Source organism: Drosophila guanche, unplaced genomic scaffold (genome assembly GCF_900245975.1).
Source record: "Drosophila guanche unplaced genomic scaffold, DGUA_6, whole genome shotgun sequence".
Taxonomy (NCBI): Eukaryota; Metazoa; Arthropoda; class Insecta; order Diptera; family Drosophilidae; genus Drosophila; species Drosophila guanche.
Window position 1 is genome coordinate 5,526,117 of NW_022995749.1, and position 19,328 is coordinate 5,545,444.

Sequence of the window (19,328 nt, forward strand, 5' to 3'; positions counted from 1 at the left end):
CGCGCCCATCCCTTCGTAAATTAGAAAATCATTGGCACAAATAAAATCCAGCAGTCAAAGCTAAAGTTGCAGTTGATAGAAAATACCAGCAGGAGCACGGAGAGAAGTTCAAAACAGAGAGCCAGTTGGTCAAGCTAAGTGCAATGCCTTGTCGCGAGTCTCGCGCGACTCCTTTTGGCTCCATTTTCACGCTTGGCTGACTGCTGGCTGCTGGCTGCTTGCTGCACCAGCTTACCTCATCCCCCTTTTCGCTGTGTGCATTTCTCCGCTGCCTTCTGCAGTTTTTCCTCTACCACTCCCTCTCTAGGGGCAATTTGTCAACGAGCCGCGACATCCTTAAAGATTTAAGCTCACGAAGATTGGCCTGTCAGACGTCTGGAGACGTCTTTGCTCCTTCCTGATGCGCTTATGCCTGTAAGTTGGCGAATTATTATTTTCAGCAAGCAATTAGAAGAATTCTCCACAAGTTTTTTCCCTGCGCCGCCCCCTTCGATTGACAGGCAAATGATTCGTGTTTAGGTTGGGGACTGGGCATCCTTATTTCCGTTCCTCCATTTCAATATTTCCTTCAACTTTTATATTAGCATAAAATCGGACCAACCCCAACCAGAGATGAAGCAATTAGGCGTGTGGAGGCGGAGCCAATCATAAAAACGGGAAAATGCTTTTAAAAAACTTTCCCGTAACTCGCATAAAAAGCTGCAAGCGAAAAGCCATCAAAAGGGGGGCAGAACGGGAAAGCCACAAATGCATTTTATGATTATGTTGCATTAAAATCGCCAAATATTTGATGACTAAAGGGGAATAAGCGAATAAGGAATAGAGTGATAAATCAGAGAGAAAGAAGAAAAAGGAGTTTGTACCTTTGGGGTATAAGCAAATTAATGGTTGTAAAAAATAAAGGAAGGTTCAAGGAAAAGGGAAATGAGATGCTTAAGAGCTTATTATTAAATATTAAATTGTGTGGAAATACACTTTCCACTTCCATTTAGGTTTATTTTTAATGCATCTTTCGCCTAGCAACAAAATCTTAAATGTATTCATATAGATTATAGTTTTCAAGTGTCAAAAGTAGCTCATTCTTTATGAGATTCCAACTTTTGCTCGGGCAACCACTTGTAGTTCCCATCCTTGAACACATATTCTCCTTGTCGTAGAAAAACTCTACTCAATTCCTACCGCTACAGTGAGTTTCCTTTAGATATCATATCTAATATCCTAACTGTTGGAATGCCCTACCATGCTACACGCAAACTCTCGACATTAAAAAAATAAATAAACCAAAGAAAAACTCAACTCAACTTGGCTCCCCATCGAGCCATCAAATGCTGCCTTTATGCGCGCAACTCTTGAAAGTAAAAAGTAAAAAAGAAAAACTTATTAAAAAAGAGAAAGACAGAGAGAGAGAGAGAAAGAAAACTTGCTAAAGCCGGCAGCTGTTGTCGGGCAGCGGCACACAAAAAGTAAGACAATGAAAATGCGTTAAGCATTTAAGGGCAAAGGGAAGGCATAAAGGAGGCAGGAAGGATGGGCAGTTCGACCGCAATTCCTTAATTAATTTCATTAATAGATTACAACGAAAATCAGTGCGCGCGAAGGATGACAATTTTGATGGTGAAAATCACTTGTACGCCATGTTGCACTCATAAATAATTAATGCAGACATCCAGCAAAAACAAATGAAAAAATTGTAATGGCCATAGCAGAAGCGAGAGAGCAGAGGAAGAGGCGAGACCTGGACCTGCGCCATATTGAGCGCATAAAAGGCTCGCTAAACAGGCACTCTCCGATTACGTTGGGTGGAGGGAAAGTGGCAGGGCATGATGGTGGTCCTGGTCCTCCGGAAGTGGCTAAAGACGTTGAGCCCCGGCCGTAGGTCGTCGGTTCGCTGTGGTTCGTTGGTTCGTGCCTTGTCTCTGGGCATATCGGCTCTTGGCCCGAGCCCCTGAAACTTATCATTATTCATGCTAAAGACTTAACGAGCGAGCAAGCTTTTGGGGTTGAAGGGAAAAGGGAAACCCCCATCCTGTTCGTCGTCTTATCGCAACTATTACCGCAGCGGGAAGTCCCTCCTTTTGCTGGCAGCAGATTCCATCGGGGGAGCAGCCTGAGACTCAGTTTGTGGGCGTTGCCCGAGTTGGATTTGCGCATTTTCATTACGTTTATCCTTGAAGCTGCCTCGCAGTCTCGCTGCTCCTTGCTCGGCCGCTCATTCTCGTTGGTGTTATTGTCATTGCCATAATCAAGGAGGTGGCGGCGGCAGCAGAGTCAAAGTAGGGGAGAGCAGAGTGTGCGCTGCTGCCTTCGGGTTAATCTTGAGATTTTCGGTGTTGTCGGTTTTACGAGACACTTGCCACCGTCCCCAGCGCTCCCGCTGCTGCCATTCTCCTCAAGGAACGACACCAACGGCAACGACATATTATTATGGCATCCATTGTTGTAATCCCGCCTCAGTCTCTCGGCTCTGCCTGGCCATTGTCTTTAATATTTGTTTGGCAATTCCCATTTTGAGGACTTTCTTTTATTTCCCACAACTGACTGCCCGCTGGGCAGAACAGTGTCCTTTAAGGAAATATTCCCACAGACTAATAAATAATTTTATGAAAGTGTTAACTTGGCAAATTTCCCACTGCTTTCGGTCTTTGCTTTATTAACTAGGACAAGCCATGAATGCCCTAAAGAAGCAGCCTTAGAAGTGGGCGTGGTGCTTACATTCTCAAAGGATATGCAATAAACGACATCATAAAGCAAACTAATTAGCGAGCTTTCGAAATTTCTCCGCACCAAGACAAACAAAAATGTTCGTGGGCTCTGAAGTAGGATTTAATAAGGGATTAGACAAGAGACAGCAGCCAGCAGACAGCCGAGAAAGGTACAAGGAAGAGTAGGGACACATCTTGTAGGGTTTCTCTTTTGCCGCCTTAATCAATTGCCAGTGTCACCACTGGGATTGGCAACCTGTCAACAGGATTCATTTATGCCTGATTGCCTCTCAATGCACAACGTTGGCCTAAGAGCCTGTGAGCCTGTGAGCATTTCCAACTCAGCTTCTTAGCTAATAGGTTACATTAATGCTGACTAAAAGCTTTTGTAGTTTTGTCTAGAGTAAGTTTTCGAGTGGAAAGTGACAGAGGTTAGTGGCCGGATGAAGGCAGGACAGATAGGTGCTCAAATGTTTGCGGGAATTTTATATACACAAATGTTACGAGATTGTAAGCTTTTGGGTGGTATTTATTTACTTTAAATCATTTTTAATCAAATATAAAATATATTTTGCAATGCCAAAGAATATTCCACAACAAATTCTACAATTGGAATATCTCTTCATTTAACTTCATTTAACAACTTTAAACCATGGCAATTCCAAGCATAATTGCACAATAAATTCAGCCAGAAAGTAATTCAAGTATTGCTTAAGCAAAAAAAAGAAAGGAAAATAGTTCCCTGATTGAAATAAGTTCTTGCCACTCGAATTTCGCATGCCGGAGGAATAATCTCTTGATTCTGCTGCATTCTTGTATGGCTATTTGTTTATACCATTAGAAATGTTGGAGTACAGCTCAGATTTCAGCTTATTCTCCATTTTGCCTGATTGCAACTACAGAAAGGGAGCTGGTGGGAGTCCATGCTGTTACCCCTGGCAGCCACAGCGTTCCAGGCCCCCACGGCACACTCCAATAAATCGCAGAGTCCCATGAACGTAGTTGCTGCTTGACCGTAATAAACATCAATATTAGAATGCTTAGAGGCGGCCACTGTGTGGGGGGGGGCTTAACCAATAGATGGCTAGATAAAACCATAAGCAGATGTAGATCCTAAGAGAAAGCTGCTGCTGCCACCATATGCTGCAAATGCGCGTTTAATTAGAGCTCTTCGATTGTGCAAAACGGAAGTGGGGGAGGAAGGCGTGGCAGCTAATGGTGGATGCTGGATAGCTGAGACTCTTGTTGCTGTTGCTCTTGCTGTTATTTCTGGCCATTGTTTTCGCATTCACAGCATTCGAATGCAAACGGAAATGGGATTTGTACGTCAATACTTTCGCTCTGTTTCGCTCTGTTGCTCGTGCCTTTTTGTTTTTGGCTTTGGCTTGGCCAAATCCTTTGTGCGCACATTGGCTCTGACTACGGCCAGTGCCACAATTTCTCCTTTGTATTTTGCTCCATTTTTGGGGTTTCTGCGTGTGCCTTGATGGGGTTTGGGCGGTGGGGCCTTTGATTGCGAGCCAGTCAGCAGAGTGAGAGAGAGAGAGAGAGCTTTAGTTGGCTATCTACAGGATACACATAGCTACAATGTTTATTAATCAGTTGTGGAGCGAGGTATTAGCAGTGAAACCACTCCCCAACGATGCCTCATTTAATTAACGATTGCTGAAGAGCAGCAGCAGCAGCAGAGAGGAGACTTGTGTGTGTTTGTTTACTGCCCAAGCAGCCGTAAGCGTGTCTACGTCTGTGTGTGTGTGTGTGTGTGTGTGTATCCTTAACAGGTGCTTTACATGTAATCCTGCGTGATGTATTCCAATTAGAGATGCGGGGAGACAGAGCAACGATGCCGAAGGATGCGCTCGAGTTCAAAGCAATTAATTCCATATACTTGAGCAGCCATCAATCAAGGCAGTGGCTCCCTTTTGGCTTCATCCATAACACACTCCCTCTCACACTCCTTCTCTCTTTCTCTCTCTATCTTTTGTAGAACAAATTTGGGCCACTGAAATGGACTTTGTTGTTATCAATCGACGCAATTTGATGGCCCTATCGGTGGTGGGACCAACAGCGCTGCCCAAGCACTATCATCAACAGGAGCAGGAGCAGGAGCAGGAGCAGCATCCACAGCAGACTTTGAACATGACCACAGCAAATGGTGTTAGTCTCGAGGACGAAGAGGACTACTACAACGACACCATGTTCACGGCCATGCGGGGGGGCATGGGCGCAGGCAATAACAACTTGTTCGAGCTACGACCCCAAGCAGAAGGCAGACAGAAGGCGTCGGCGAAGACAACGACAACGACGTCCAAGGCGACAACCAAATACAAAAAATTTAATGCTGGCAAATACTTTGAAGTGCCCGATTTAATTAATCAAGATATTGATGAGGAGGAGCGACAAGAGCTCGAAGAGGCCATCCATGGGGACGAAGACAACAACGAGGACGAGGAGGAGATTGGTGTGCTCGATGAGGACGAAGAGCCGGAGCAGGGCACTGTTATACTGCCTGATTTTGATGAGTTTCTGACGAAAACCACGACAACAACAAGCAGTGGGAGCGCCAGCGCCAGCGCCAGCGAAGACAGCAACAAGTTGAGCATCGAAAATTGGCAGACATTGGGCACACTGGGAAAGGGCAGATCAACCACAACTGAGGAGCCAACAACAAGCAGCACAACAACAACAACCAGCAGCACCACTACAACACCAGCAACAACAACCACAACAAGAGCAACAACCAAAGCAACAACAACGAGAGGAGCAGCAATAGCAACAGCCAGCAAGCAGCCACAGCATCATCATCACAGCAAAACGCGAAAGCACCACAAACAGCACCACAAGAAGCAACAACAGCCACCGCGTCGCCATCATGTGGCATCACATGAGCAGGCAATGCTGGAGAGGGAAGCGGTGCAGGAGGAGACCACAACGCGGGACAGCAACATACATCGCGTGCGACCCGAAGTGCTGCCAGAGATCATTATACCCTCAACGCCGGTGTCGAGCAACTCCAAGATCATCGCCATCAAGCCAAAGAACCAAAAGCGAAGAATCAGCAAGCGTTCGGCAGGAGTGGAGATTGAACCGGAATATCAGCTGGGAGATGGTGCAGGCAGCATCAGTTCGAGTGAGTTTGTAGCCAAATCGAATGAGGAGGATACCGAGGAGAGCGAGGACTTTGATTTGGAGGAGGGAGACTTTCAATCGGTGCCGGCACTGACACCTGCCACTCCCGCTCCGACATTGCCCGGCAATGACTACGTCCGGCTGGATGGCTTTGCCGGAATGTTGCAGCTCTTCTTTGGCATCGACAAGCCCATCGATGTGGCCATTTTTGCACAGCCACCGAGTGCCGAGTTTGTGAATCTGCTGTGCGCTCTACTCGTCTGGTCTGTGCGCTATCCGGCCGTGTTCTGGAACACCTCAAAGTCCTTTGCCTGTGTCTTTAGTCTGCAAATGATTGTGGCCGCTTTGGATATCATCCTGGGCTATGTGGGCGTCTCGAATCTGTACAAGCTGCAGATCTATGCGGAGGCAATGCCCGTGCATCAGCCTGGACTCATACTGAATGCCATTGTGACGCTGGCGTTGTATCTGCTGGCCACTGCGCTGGTGCTGGCCTCCTCGATGGTCATGTATCTGTATGGACATGGACGCTTGGCCACACGCATGAGGGATCGCTCGATAATCACGCTGAAAGCCAACGAGACTTGGATTTACTTTGCTCACTGCGCCTCCTTGTGCTTTGTGCTGGCACTGGCTGTGGTGAAGGCGCCGCTGCTCAACGATCTGAGTGCCACCTACAAGAATAATTTGCATTGTCCAACATTTTTGGCAGGTGAGCGAAAAGAGAGAATCGTTTGATTTGATATGTTTAAATGTATTAATTGGTTGGCCTAACCGCACCACAAAACCATGTTAAATAACACCCTGAACCCTGCCTGCCTGTCTGCGGTTCTGGCTGTCTGTCTGTCTGTCTGTCTGTTGGCCTGGCCTGTAACCCCTGAGCCAATTAGCGTACAACTGTTATGTGGCTACAACGTTAATCGCCCCCAACAGCGAGGGGCAAAGGCAAAGGCAAAGGCAAAGGCAAAGGGCTATCGAGTGTCGCACTCGAACTGCTGTCCAATTAACTTGTCATTCGCTTTGCCTTAATCTTAATATTGGATTTCCATTCATCTGTTCTTACTTTCTGTCTTTTCCTTATGCACTGCCCTTGGATTGGAATACAAATTGGAGCTGCAGCACTCATTGGTGTCACACATCTGTTGCTGTGGATTGTCGTCTGGCTGTGTCTGACGATCAAACGTCGCTGGCACTTCAAGCTGCCGCCGATGGACAACACTTATGGGGGATTGCTGAACAAGGCGAGTGCTCAGCCCCTGCTCATGTCCAGTGGCCAGCGTACGGGCAGTAATTCGAGCAGCGGTGGCAACTCCACCAGCACGACCATGAATGGCGGCAATGATTCCAGCTCAAAGCCGGATATGATGAGTACGGCGACCAGCACGGAGCTGGGCATGGGCATGGGCATGGGTCTGGCCGCACAGGAGGACATTTATTGGCCAAAGTTAACGCCAAGTTCGCCCAAGCTGAAGGTCACCTTCAATGAAGTTACGAGTACGTCTGATGATGTCCTACTAATTGGTGACCAAGAACAAACTGATGGCAAGCGGTAAAAAATCGTTTTTTAGTTACAAACCAAAAGTAAAAATAATACCAAAAGCATTTGTGCGGGAGAAAAAAAAGAGAGCAGAGCTCGGCAGCTCTCCAAATATTTGTCCGTTTTGTTCTATTAACTCTTAGCATCTAGTTTCATTTAGTTTTTGTCCACACTGCACTTTTCAAATTCACATTCCCAACACACACACACACACAAATACATACACAGATAACCACACACACGCCCACAGCCGACACCAACTCCTACCCAAAACTCCTTCCATTACCGATGCACAATTTTCAGGAATTTTCAATTTTGTTCGTTATGCGAATTTTTGTGTTTCATTCTACCATTTCCAGACCATTTTCATTTCCATTTTCATGTTCCATTTGTTTTCGGTTTTCAGTGTGTCTCTCTGTGTGTGGATTGTATTCCTGTTGCTGCACGTGTCTCTCTCCTCATTATGCAAAAATCCAATTAAAAAACTAATTGCCCAACACTAGTTGTCATTAGTGCAGCGTTTTGCAACACCAAAATTCGTACGCCACCACATTTATCCAGCACTTTTTCCTATTCATTTCGATGCATTTGACGCTCGTAATTATGTGTTTAAGTTTTGTTCTTCTCTGTGTTATTTCATTTTAAAACTTTTGTGTTTGTCCATCAATTAAAAACTAAAATGACTGATTTGTTCATACTAAAAACGATTTATAAATAATCTACATCTACAGCACCCATATAAATGAATCATTTTATACATACGCGTATGTATACATATATGTAGATATGTATATGTAGATGTATTGTATGTGTAGAGGATGAAGGATGTTGATAAATGACGATGATGATGATGAAGAGAAACTATTTTTGTTCCGCTTGTCGCCTGTTTTTTATATATATGTATCTATCTATACGAAGAGATTCTTTTGTGATTTTCATTTTTGAAATTGTTTTAATGATTTATCTAGAACTTAATTACTACTAACTCTAGCTAATTGAGTGTGTGATGATGATGATGATGATGATGATGTGGGAGAGAAGTTTATTTCAATTAACAAATACTAAGAACTACATTCAAAATATTGAATGGTGTGTTGATGTTGTTGCTTCTGTTGTTGTTTTCGTTGTGTTTAGTAAATTGTTTAACTAACTGGAAAACGAAACCATTAAACTAACACAAAAAAGAGAGGAGAGGAAAGGCGCTTTTTGCGACCACACAAAAGGGCAACGAATCGAACTAATTGTTGCTTCAATTGGGAGCAATTATTTTTCAATAAAAAACGTAGAGAAGTTTAGACTTTAAAGGGTTCATAAAGTATAGAAAAAGTTGCAAAATTTATAAGTTTGATGAAGAATCACTGGAATAAATAGGAGTTTATGTTAATAGAGGATACAAATTAGTATAATTATTATCAATGACTGCAACAAGTGTGCCAAAATGGAGCTTGTAGCGAGGTAGCTAAGCCAAACATGTCGAGGAGCGCTGCTGTATGACGCGCTAAATTTGTAAAAAGAAAGGCAAGCGATAAGAGACAAAGAACCAAGAAGAGTAAGACTTAAGGCGAGCTAAAAGTGATTAAGAAAGGGAAGAACAAATCAATCCCTAAGTAAGCTCCACTTAGATGCATTTCCAGATAAATTTAGAGTTTTGTATACCTTAGACATCTTTATTTCCTTGCATGTTTATAGCTGAAGAGACTACAAACTCTTCAAACTTAGATCCATGAAAGCTCCTTAATTTTTCAAAGGCTCTTTGAACAGTTCTTCTCCCTAGTTGAGCAACAAGCCCAAAGCAACAACATGAAGCAACAATCCACACACACTTTCTTTTAACCTAAACCTAAACCTTTATCAGTAACCCAATGATTCAATTACTTGCCCATCCAGCCATACGAGCCGTGGAGCCTCGATATGTTTTGCCAGTGCTGCGGGGGAAATTGACGACGGCGAGTACGCGACACTAAGGGCAGCCACTGCTGGCGCCGTTGTGGGCATCACCATGGGCAGCATGAAGAGTGGTCTGGGCTTGGGTGCTGCTGGTGCGTGTGTTGGTTCAGCCGGTGGTGGAAGCATTTCATCGTCATCGGTGGGCGTTAGTCTGCTCCACCTGTCGGAATACGATGAGCTGCCACCGCCACCTCCAACCAACCACCAGCAACAGCAACAACAGCAGCAGAGACAACAACAGCAGCACCACCAGCATCCACATCCTCAATTTGCCCATGGACATCCCCACGACTATGCGAACCTCAGCGGACTGGGCGGCATCAGCGATGACAACATCTCGGAGGAGGGCAAGCTGTTGGCCTGCGTGCGTGACGATAGCATTACATATGCCTCGACCAGAGATCTAGAGCCGCCACAGCCGACGGCAGCACCGCCACCACCGCCGCCATTGCCCGTCAAGGGTGCACCCATGCCACAGCCACCGGCGCTGCAGCCCCATCACGGTCCGTTTGGACGTGCGCCTCAAGCCATGCCCGAGATAATGCAATTGTCGCCCGAGCATCATCAGAAGTCGCATCTACAGCAGCATCTACAGCAGCCGCTGCAGCCACAGAAGCCGCTGCCGCCGCCACATCATCCTCTACAGCAGCAGCAGCAGCAAGGCAATCAAATGCATCTAGTCAGTCCCTTGGCACCCGTCACGGTTGCCGTACACACAAATGAAGCGCATGTAAGTGGACAAGAAGAAGCGAAGTGGGCGTTGAAATGTGTAGGATAACTTATGGCCAAGATTGTGGCAGAAAGTCTGCAAGAAATGGGGAGAATAGGAAACAGATTTGAGAGCATTTAAGAAATGTAACATTAGAGTTTGTTTTGGAATTTATAGAAGAATTTATTGTAGATGAACGATTGATTCTATCATCAAATGTATTGCCTCAAGGGAAAGTCCAATAGTTTTAATACATATTTTAGATGCACTCCACAACCAATAGTTCCGCTAGAGTAATACATTTTCGCTGTAAATTGTATATGTGCACCCTGGATAATTTCATGTTCTTGTTTGTGATTTACATAGTGGATTTGGAGGGAGTCAAGGGGAGTATCAGGAACCACAGACGCGACGCGTGGCCCATGTTCTGGGGCGTGTAGCATGTCACGCCCCTGGAGCAAAGGCAGAGTGCAGGCGAGCGATGCAGGAGATTTATGTTTGCTGTTATGAGACAGCATAAATCAGTGCCAGGGCCACAGACAGAGCAGAGGGACATGGGGCATGTGTAGGGAGCGTACGTATTAGTGCACGGGCTAGTGCACGGATTGATGGATGGTGCAGAACCCTGCGGTAGGGGTTTGCCCAGACTACCCCTTAGACTGCCGCCTGATTTGATTTGATTTTGTTTTCACTTGCAGACACGGCAGAACTGAACACACACAGAACCCCATACCGTACCACACCACACCCATCCTCATCATTCATTATCCGATAGCCGACTCCTTAGCCACTTTCACTGATTCCCGACTCTCTTTCTGTCTCTATCCTGCGTCCAACCAGATTGCCTCCAGTTCCACATCCCGTTGCCTGCGTCGCGCCGACTCGGGCGTACCCAATGAGGCTCTGACGCCACGCAGTGACACCACCTCGATCACGGAGAGCACCACCACCTCGCCGCCAGAGCGCGCACCCTCCGAGTCCTCGAGCGGCGTGCACTCGGGCGAAGAGCGTGAGCTGGAAGTCATCATCAGACCAAGGGCCAGCTGCAAGCCGCCGCCACGTCCACCACAGCCGCCCATCCAGGAGGAGCCCTACGGCCGCTGCACCAACATGCGCATGTCCAGCTTCAATGCCGATCCCGCAGCCTCGCTCAACACAGCTACCGGAATGAACAGTGCCACGCTGCCGATGCAGCGCACTGCACCGGAGCAGAAATTTGATTACACGGCCCACTGCAGCACGATGCCATTGCCGGTGGGCTGCCACAGCCAGCAGCTTGCCGGCAACACGGCCAACGGCGGCTATGCCTCCACCTCGGCCATGACCACATCCATGGGAGGGGGCATACCGCCGCCGCCGTCGCAGGTCACCAGCTTCAAGACGTCCGGCATTGGCATTCACTATGCCAACGCTGCAGTGGCCCTGGGCAATGGTCAGGCAATGCAGGCGCCGCACACAACACTACCGAACGGCGTACGCTACTCGAATCCGCACTTCCTGCGACGCCTGCCGCACATGACCAAGGCAGCCGAGTCGCCGTACGGCCACTTGGGCTACGGCGCCGGACATCATGCCTTTGCCAAGCTGCCCCACGAGACGCATCCCACCATACCCGAGGATCGCGACTCGGCCAACTACTCGATGGCCTCCGATCAGGACTGTGGACTCTATGTGACGGCCCAGCTGCATTAGGCTACAAGCTCCAAGCACCATCTATGTACCATTTACTCAGTTTTGCGTAGTACTGTAGTAGCTTAGGACCCTACCCCTAAATGTATCCGTGAACCCCATACTCTTCTAAGTTCGCCTCTCGGTTTTTTGTACAGCGTCGTACCCAAGAGAAGCCACACCACTAATCCACTAAACTTCCAAATGAAATGCACTCGAGATCGGCTGGAGAACGAGTTCCGATTTGGGTACACACGAGAATATATTATATATTCATTTACATTTTTCAATTGCTTTGCCTAAAACAAAAGATGACTACTACACGATAGGGATCGAACGAGATAATTTTGTAGCAACACAAATCCCACTCTCAGTCGTAGCTGATGATGATGATCATGATGACAAAATGCCCACGCAATGAAAACCACTAAATGTACGATCCATACTATATATCTTCATGCATCTACAACAAATCCAAATCCAAAACTAAATCTATTTATATTTATATCTATATCTACATTATATATATTTATACATGGCTATGCTCGTATACAATGTGTAAGATAATAAGCTAATTGTGTTTAAGGTAATCAATGTAAACTAAAGTTTATCATATCATATATGAATGGAAAAATATCTATAGCTAACTGTAAGACTCTCTCCACCCCCTTATATCTTATGCATTACTCTAAACAGAAGCAACAAATATCATAACTTGATCATGTGCAAGCACTCGAAAGTATTTTTCCCCCCTAAGCAATTTCTAACACAGACTAGACACAAAACACGCACACATGGAAGGCGGAACAAAAGGCATACGAATTTAAGCAGCAATTGTATGGTTTTTTTCGGTATTGTAAGGATTAGTAATTGTATTGTAAAATGGCTAAACCAATGTAATGGCACTAACTAGCCAAGCTTCAGCTAGTCGGATATAGTGGACACCCCAGCAAGGCTTCTGCATGCACAAACAAATATATGTGCGAGTATTTTCTATGGTCTCTCAATGCTTAACGTTTAAGATGAATGTAAAATGTAATGTAACAAAGCGACAATATGAATACTATTATTTAATGTATGATACTAAATGATATACTGCTACTACTTACTAGCCACGACCCCATACACACATACATATCTCCCATGCCCATGCACACACGCAAAACACTTAAGACTTTCCACGTTGGACTCCTGCACACAGACACACTGCTTCAAGTGCATAGATTTGTTTTAGTTCTTGGCCAAAGGTTCATTCTCGCGTAGCAAGGATTAGCGATAGTGATACACTGCCACACACATCAATTTTATCTTTGAGCAGAACTCGAATGCGAGCTTATACGTGCTTCGGATCCTTCCTCCCTGTTAAAGACTCTCTCACAAGGAGGCGTGGAGCGCCAAGAAGTTCCCACAATTAGCAAATGAATTTTGTTTCACTGAGGTAACCAATATCCTTGGTAAGGACATTTTTGTGTTGACGGGAAGCCATGGCTTGTTTGGATTGGCCCACGAATAGCGGAGAAAATTAAATAATTTTGAGAGGGAAAAATATTCCTGATCGTTCATAGGGATCTTCTTCATCTGCTGTAATTCTGCCAGTGAATTGGCAGGTCCTCTGGATCACTAAAATACATGCCACGTTCAGATTGGCTCATAAATAGCCTGAAAAGAAGACGAAGGACTGAAAAGAAGGTAGACCGAGATACCAGGTTGAAATCGGCAGAAGGTAACTGGTTCTTATTTTTTTCATCGTGTCAAGAACTGGCTGCTATGAAACGGATTCTTAATTCAGTTGCAACTAAAAGCATGCTACACTTTTTTGCGATCGCGAAGTAGCAAAATAATGCAACCGTATGGTCTAACCCCCAAAAGTATGCTATTATTTAAAAATAAATTCGCTTGGTATCCAGCAAATTAATAAATTGGAAATACTTGGTTTTGAGCGTTACAATTGTAACACCATCAGATAAAGCTTTTGTTGTACAGCAATAGAAACAACTTTTATTGTGCAACAAATAACGAAATACAATATTAAAAATTATTCGTGGCTCGAAAGGCTCAAGGACTTTTTCCATGTCATAATCCAAACTCCAATCTCCCTCTTTGTGCCCAATCTTCCTTTCCGATCTGACCGTGGCACACCTCTCGTGATCGCGAGTATGTTTGCCGCCAGATATTAATTTTGCTAAGGACCTCCACTCGGCACTATCGTTTCGTATACGAAACGTATAAGCGTATCTCTAGTGGATTGCCAATGGTTATGTCGACAACATTCCTGGAAATCTGGTCAAGGAGGAAAGATTAAATAATTGTTAAAGATAATCCTTAGACAGCACGCGAGCACCATCATGGTAGAGAATTCGATCGTATTTATTTTCGTTATAAAGACTGATTAGTGTTATACAACAATTTGAAAGGCACTCAACTACACCAGAACCTAAACAAGAGACCCCAAATACAACTGTAGAAATCCCATGCATTGATACGATAGAGGATAGGCCATAAATATAGTTTAGAATGTCGTCTTTAACTTTGGTTCCTTTGAGAAACGCACTAAAATAAACGTGTTAGCAACGTTTAAGCAAACGAGAAACTTTTGTAACATAATTTCATAATTCACTTAAAAGTTAATTCAAAAGAAATACCCAACAAAAAATAAGTAAAAGTACTAAGTATTGCATAAAAGAACAAATTACACCAATTTAATTATTACGTATATCATGGGTCAGATTTTTTGTATAAGCGAGCGAAACTTGTAAATGATAGTAAGGTTAAACCCAATACCCGATATGGCACACCACACGGATAAACGCATCTAAAAATATATTTAACATGATAAATTAATAAATGCATAAATGTTTAAATTATTTATACATACTACATATGGATTAAATGGTTTATCAATGGTAAATAAAGAAATACCACCGCTTTATGTGAAACCCCAAAACAATCTGAGAGTTTTCTTACCTGGGGGAAATGAAACTCCATTTTCTGCTTTATTAGAAAACAATTTTTAATGAATTTTCCTTTGTTTTGTTATTTAAATGTTGCTTTTCATTAAAGTTTCTCTTTAGTTGTTAGTTTTACACAAGTTTCAAGTTTCTGTGTGTTCATCAATATTAATAATGCCCTTCTCTGCAAATCTTGTTAATAATATAATTTTAGTTTTTTGTTTTTTTTGGTTTTTGTTTTTTACATATTCTTTTCACAGTTTATTGTCGTTTCTCGACCTTCGATTGTTGTCGAGATATTAAAATACAATACAAGGTATCCAGAGCGCCCAGCGAGCGCTGGCCCCTGCCTCCTAATCAAATTTTGTGTTCAACATTTGCAATAAATGATATATTCTTCTGTTGTTCTTGTGGTTGTTGTGTAGATAGCATTTTTGTTTTGTTTTGTTTCTTGTTTTTTTTGGTTTGCCCTTTGAAATAACTTGCCGTAATATATCTTTGCTTCATTTGCTTCAGTAACATTTTCTATATGCTTTTGTCCTTTGTGTGACTTAAATGTAACGAATTCTAGAGGAATTCTAATAAGAATTTTCATCTATGTCTCAACGAAGGAAATGCCCTTTCCGAAAGAGTATCTTAACTAATTATTTCTCTAGAAAATTTGGTCTTATTCCAATTGCAAACGGAAGGAGCACTTCAACTACGGCTCTTGCCGCTGTTTGTTGCACTTTCTGTTCATATTCTTTGTTGATTTGCTGATTAATTAAAGCATCTTCGAATGTTTGCTGAAGGAGAGCAAAAGTGGAAACAATACAAAGATAAAGATAGAGATAGAGAGAGAGTTTTTATCATAGAAAAGTTCGTATGAAGTTCGTGACTTTCGGAGTGGAGTGTACAAATCTGATAATCTATAATGTCTGTATGTTTTTTTTCATGTATGTATCTCTGATTTATATATCGTATAATTAGTTGCTGGAAACCTCGCTGGTAGTTGATTTTTTTCTTCTCTTTTCTTCATCTTCATCTTCTGACTTTTCGTTTAATGTGTGGCATTTCCAAGTTCTTGTTGTGGCAACATTTTGAATGCATTCTTTCTGGGGTAGTTTGGCAAATTCTTTACGTATCTGTGTAGTTGTCGTAATTCTGATATAGGAAGCTGCAGCTGCTTGGATGGATATGCACCTATCAATGTATTTTATATATTTAACTTTATCTTGTTGTGTGTTTGTTGAAAGCTGAATGAATGGACGGAAAGGTTCAAATCAATATCCGTAGCCATGAGTGAAAGCAAAAAAGAACATTACGAACATTACATAACTGGATAGGAACAATAGCTACGTTTCTCGTATATTTATTATAATATTTCATTGACTATAGTCCTAATACGAGTATACTATATATTGTATGTATGTATAAAAGTAAACTGCTCCCATCCATCACTCTGTCTCTGTGCCAGGCCTGTGATATGTTTCCTTAAAAGTGAACCAATTGCGGAGTCCAGTGCTCCTCCTCCTAGGAATGCATTGCAAAATGTTGCACCAAAAGAACACCAATAGAACAACTCTCAAACTAAAATGTAGATAATATTAAATTGCAAACTATCTTTGGTTTTTCTTTCCTTCTTCCCATCAATTTTTCCTATTACTGTTTTCCATTTATGCTAATGTGTTACGACGCTATGTGTTTATGTTTGTTAATGTAATGTGTCTTTGGCAAGCAGGTAACGATTTTTACAGCTCACACTATTAACTTGAAGGTACTTGATGCGTTTTTTTGCGTTTGTTAGAGGCAAGTTTGATTGGAACCGAGTCGGCGCAAACGGAGTCTATAGCGATTCTCTAGAAGCGTGATAAAGGTGAAGCGCGGGCAGCTACAACAAAATCGCTTGATAGTATATAGTAGTATGTGTCTATATATCGAGAGAGAGATAGAGAGAGTGTTTGTGTGTGTGTGTGTGTGTGTGTGTGTGTGTGAGAGAGAGAGTTGTCCTCTCATTTGATCTAGTTAAAATTATATGAATACATAGCTGTGGGCCCATCGCTAGCCAGCAAAAACTCGCACATTTTGGGGTTTGCTGTGGAGTTTTTGCCGGAGCGTAGAGCTAAATAATATCTATAAAGCCTATAAAGATCACGACAATCGACAATCGAAAGTCCGGATGTTGTGTGTGTATATTCAAAGTGTAAGTGTGTGGGTGTGTGTGGATCGATTCTATGTACAGCTTAAGTTGAGAATTTGTATTAAGTTAAACTTGCTCATCTCTCGCTTGGTAAATATTTGTGGTTGTTGTTGTTCGATTAATACACATATCATCATCTCATACATCTCTAGAATTAATCTCCCATTTCATTTGTAGTTACCCAAACCTTAAACTTTAACTTTAAGTTTAGGTTTAATCGTAAGTTAGGCTTATTTAAGTGTTAGTGGTTCTTTGCTTGCTTAATCTGTAAATATATTTACTATATATATAGATTTATGTATATATACTTAAATAACTGCCATCTTGTGAAAATCTATAAATTGTACTTACAGATTTTCGATTTAGATTTAGCTAATTATTAAATAAACATTTTATATCCACCTTTCCACACGCTGCTCAAGCTTAAGCGTTGGCTTAGGCATGTCTGACAGCACATTCTCTTCTTACTATCTCTTCTCTCTTTGGTTATTGGTTTTTTCTGCTCCTCTTTTAACTCTCGATTATCAATAATAGTTTTTTTAGGTAATAATAATCGTAGTAATCGTATTACGAAAATAATAGTGATCTTAGGTGTGTAGTAAAAATTAATTTAAATATGCATAATTTACAAGTATCCTTTTTTTTGTCATATGTTATCCATTATATATATGTATGTATGTTTGTGTAAATGTATGTATATATATGTACTCGTATATATATATATCTATCTTGTATCTGGGTTTTCCATAGTTTTAATCATTTTACTGCTCTGCTCTTGTGTTCTCGGTTCTCGGTTCTCGGTTCGTTAAATGCATTTGTTTTCATGACATACAAAAATTAGATATTTTTTTCTCTTTCATCGTTTTTTGTCGTGTTTTTTTCTTAATTTTTCTTTGAAAATCTCCCTCTCCATTGGTTGTAGAATAGAAAAAATTCCGATTTTGGACTTAGCTTAGGCCAGCAACATGACGTATGGGTATCATCGGGCGGCGGCCGCGTTGCTTCCGCTGCTGCAGGCTGACCTTGGTCCTTTGCTATTTGGCTGCCTGGCTGGCAGCTCTTTGCAAGGGTTACTGTAAGAATTGGGGAAAAATAATCACAAATATATTAGTCACAGTTGCTCCTAAATGTAGGAATATTTCTATTAGCTTTTAATTGTTTTTTGTTTTTTTTGTTTGGATATTTGTTAATTGGGTTTATTTATAGTTTTGTTTTCTTTTTTGATTGGGTTTATTTTGTTTCTGCTGCAGTGTGCTGTAAAATGGCAAATGTGGCAGAATGCGTGTGTGTGTGTGTGTGTGTGGACTAGCGCGCTAGAGAGTGTTGTAAGCAGGAGACGCCAGTTTATTGAATTTGTTGATTTATTCACTTACTGAATTCAGTTCAGTTTTAAGTTCGCTTTTGGTATTGGAATTGTGCTTGGGTGCTTAAAGTGTTTTCGTTGTGGTGTTGGTTGTTGTTGTAGTAGTTGTTGTTGTTGTTTTTCTTGTTGTTGGTCATGGTGTTGTTTGTGTTGAAAAGTGTTATTCACCCGGCTCCTCCATTATGACTGATTCACCGGCCCAAACAATCGGACGACCCTGGTGTGGTGGTTTTAAAATTTAATTTAAGGTGTTTTTATAGAAGAACTTGTTGAACTTTGTTTTCGTTAAAGAATATTAGTTGTTAAGATAGAGCTAGCCTAGGCGAAAGCTAATTTATCGTGAGTATTATATTGTGTGTTAGCCAAGATTTGCCATTTTATATATGTAAAAAGTATTATGGTTATTGTGTGTGTTTTTGTAAGAAATGATGCAGCACTTTACTGACCATTCGCTTGTGGCTAACAAATGATAGTTGTATGGAGAATATATATATTTAATATATTTTCTTGTTTAATCATCTACGAGGCATGCACTAAAAAAATGCTTAACAAAATGTGTGTGTGAGAATGTGAGTTTCTACGAATATTTGGATTGATTTTTGTTTGTGATTGGGGGTAGTTCGGGGATAGAGAAACATACCTATATGAGTATTGAACGAGTCTATGTGAAAGCTACGTTGTAGTAACAGTAGATTTATGGTGACTTTTTGCGAGATAGGATATATATTTATATATTCATATTCATATTCAACATTTCATTGTTCATTTCAGCTTTTCAGCATACAATGCAAATTGCTGTTGTTGTGGATCTTGATGTTGTTGTGGTTGTTGTTGTTGTTGGCCTCATGGTTGTGGTGGTTGTGGGTGTTTCGGTGTCTGTGTGTGTGAATATAACAAGCGTTTCATTTACAGGTGTGCGTGTGTCTGTGTCATTATTATATTTATAGGTATGTAACTATATTTTTGCTAACTAAAAACAAATGCATTTGAGATGTTTACTGTTTTATCGATATTATTTTAAGTTGCTTCGTTAAGCGCGTATCAAACCAATTCGCTTGATTTTGGTCTGCTGATTTTACAGGTGTTTTTTGTTGTTGTTTTTTGTGGTTTTGACTACTCTACAAATTTTTTAATTTTAGTTGGCTG

At 42.3% G+C, this 19,328-nt stretch overlaps 2 protein-coding genes across 9 annotated transcripts in view; one reads left to right on the plus strand and one right to left on the minus strand.

The window, feature by feature from the left end:
• Positions 1-14,142, plus strand: part of LOC117585116 (protein tincar) — a 77,258-nt gene extending 63,116 nt beyond the window's left edge. For 2 of the 4 annotated variants that reach the window (XM_034274436.1, XM_034274437.1), the window contains 4 exons: positions 4,690-6,543; positions 6,951-7,380; positions 9,256-10,045; positions 10,865-14,142. In XM_034274436.1, the coding sequence (XP_034130327.1) occupies positions 4,690-6,543; positions 6,951-7,380; positions 9,256-10,045; positions 10,865-11,716 (3,926 nt within the window). In that variant the 3' untranslated portion in view covers positions 11,717-14,142. The other 2 variants (XM_034274438.1, XM_034274439.1) reach the window with 2 other exon arrangements.
• A 930-nt stretch (positions 14,143-15,072) lies between these two features.
• Positions 15,073-19,328, minus strand: part of LOC117585114 (regulating synaptic membrane exocytosis protein 2) — a 48,541-nt gene continuing 44,285 nt past the window's right edge. Inside the window, exons 22-24 of one of the 5 annotated variants that reach the window (XR_004573900.1) lie at positions 18,823-19,058; positions 18,193-18,399; positions 15,073-17,892 (exon numbers count right to left, since the gene is read on the minus strand). Coding sequence is in view for 1 of the 5 variants with exons in the window: in XM_034274398.1 (XP_034130289.1) it covers positions 17,890-17,892 (3 nt within the window). In the remaining 4 variants the exon portion in view is untranslated. The remainder of the gene's footprint in view (positions 17,893-18,192; positions 18,400-18,822; positions 19,059-19,328) is intronic. The other 4 variants (XR_004573899.1, XR_004573901.1, XR_004573902.1 and 1 more) reach the window with 4 other exon arrangements.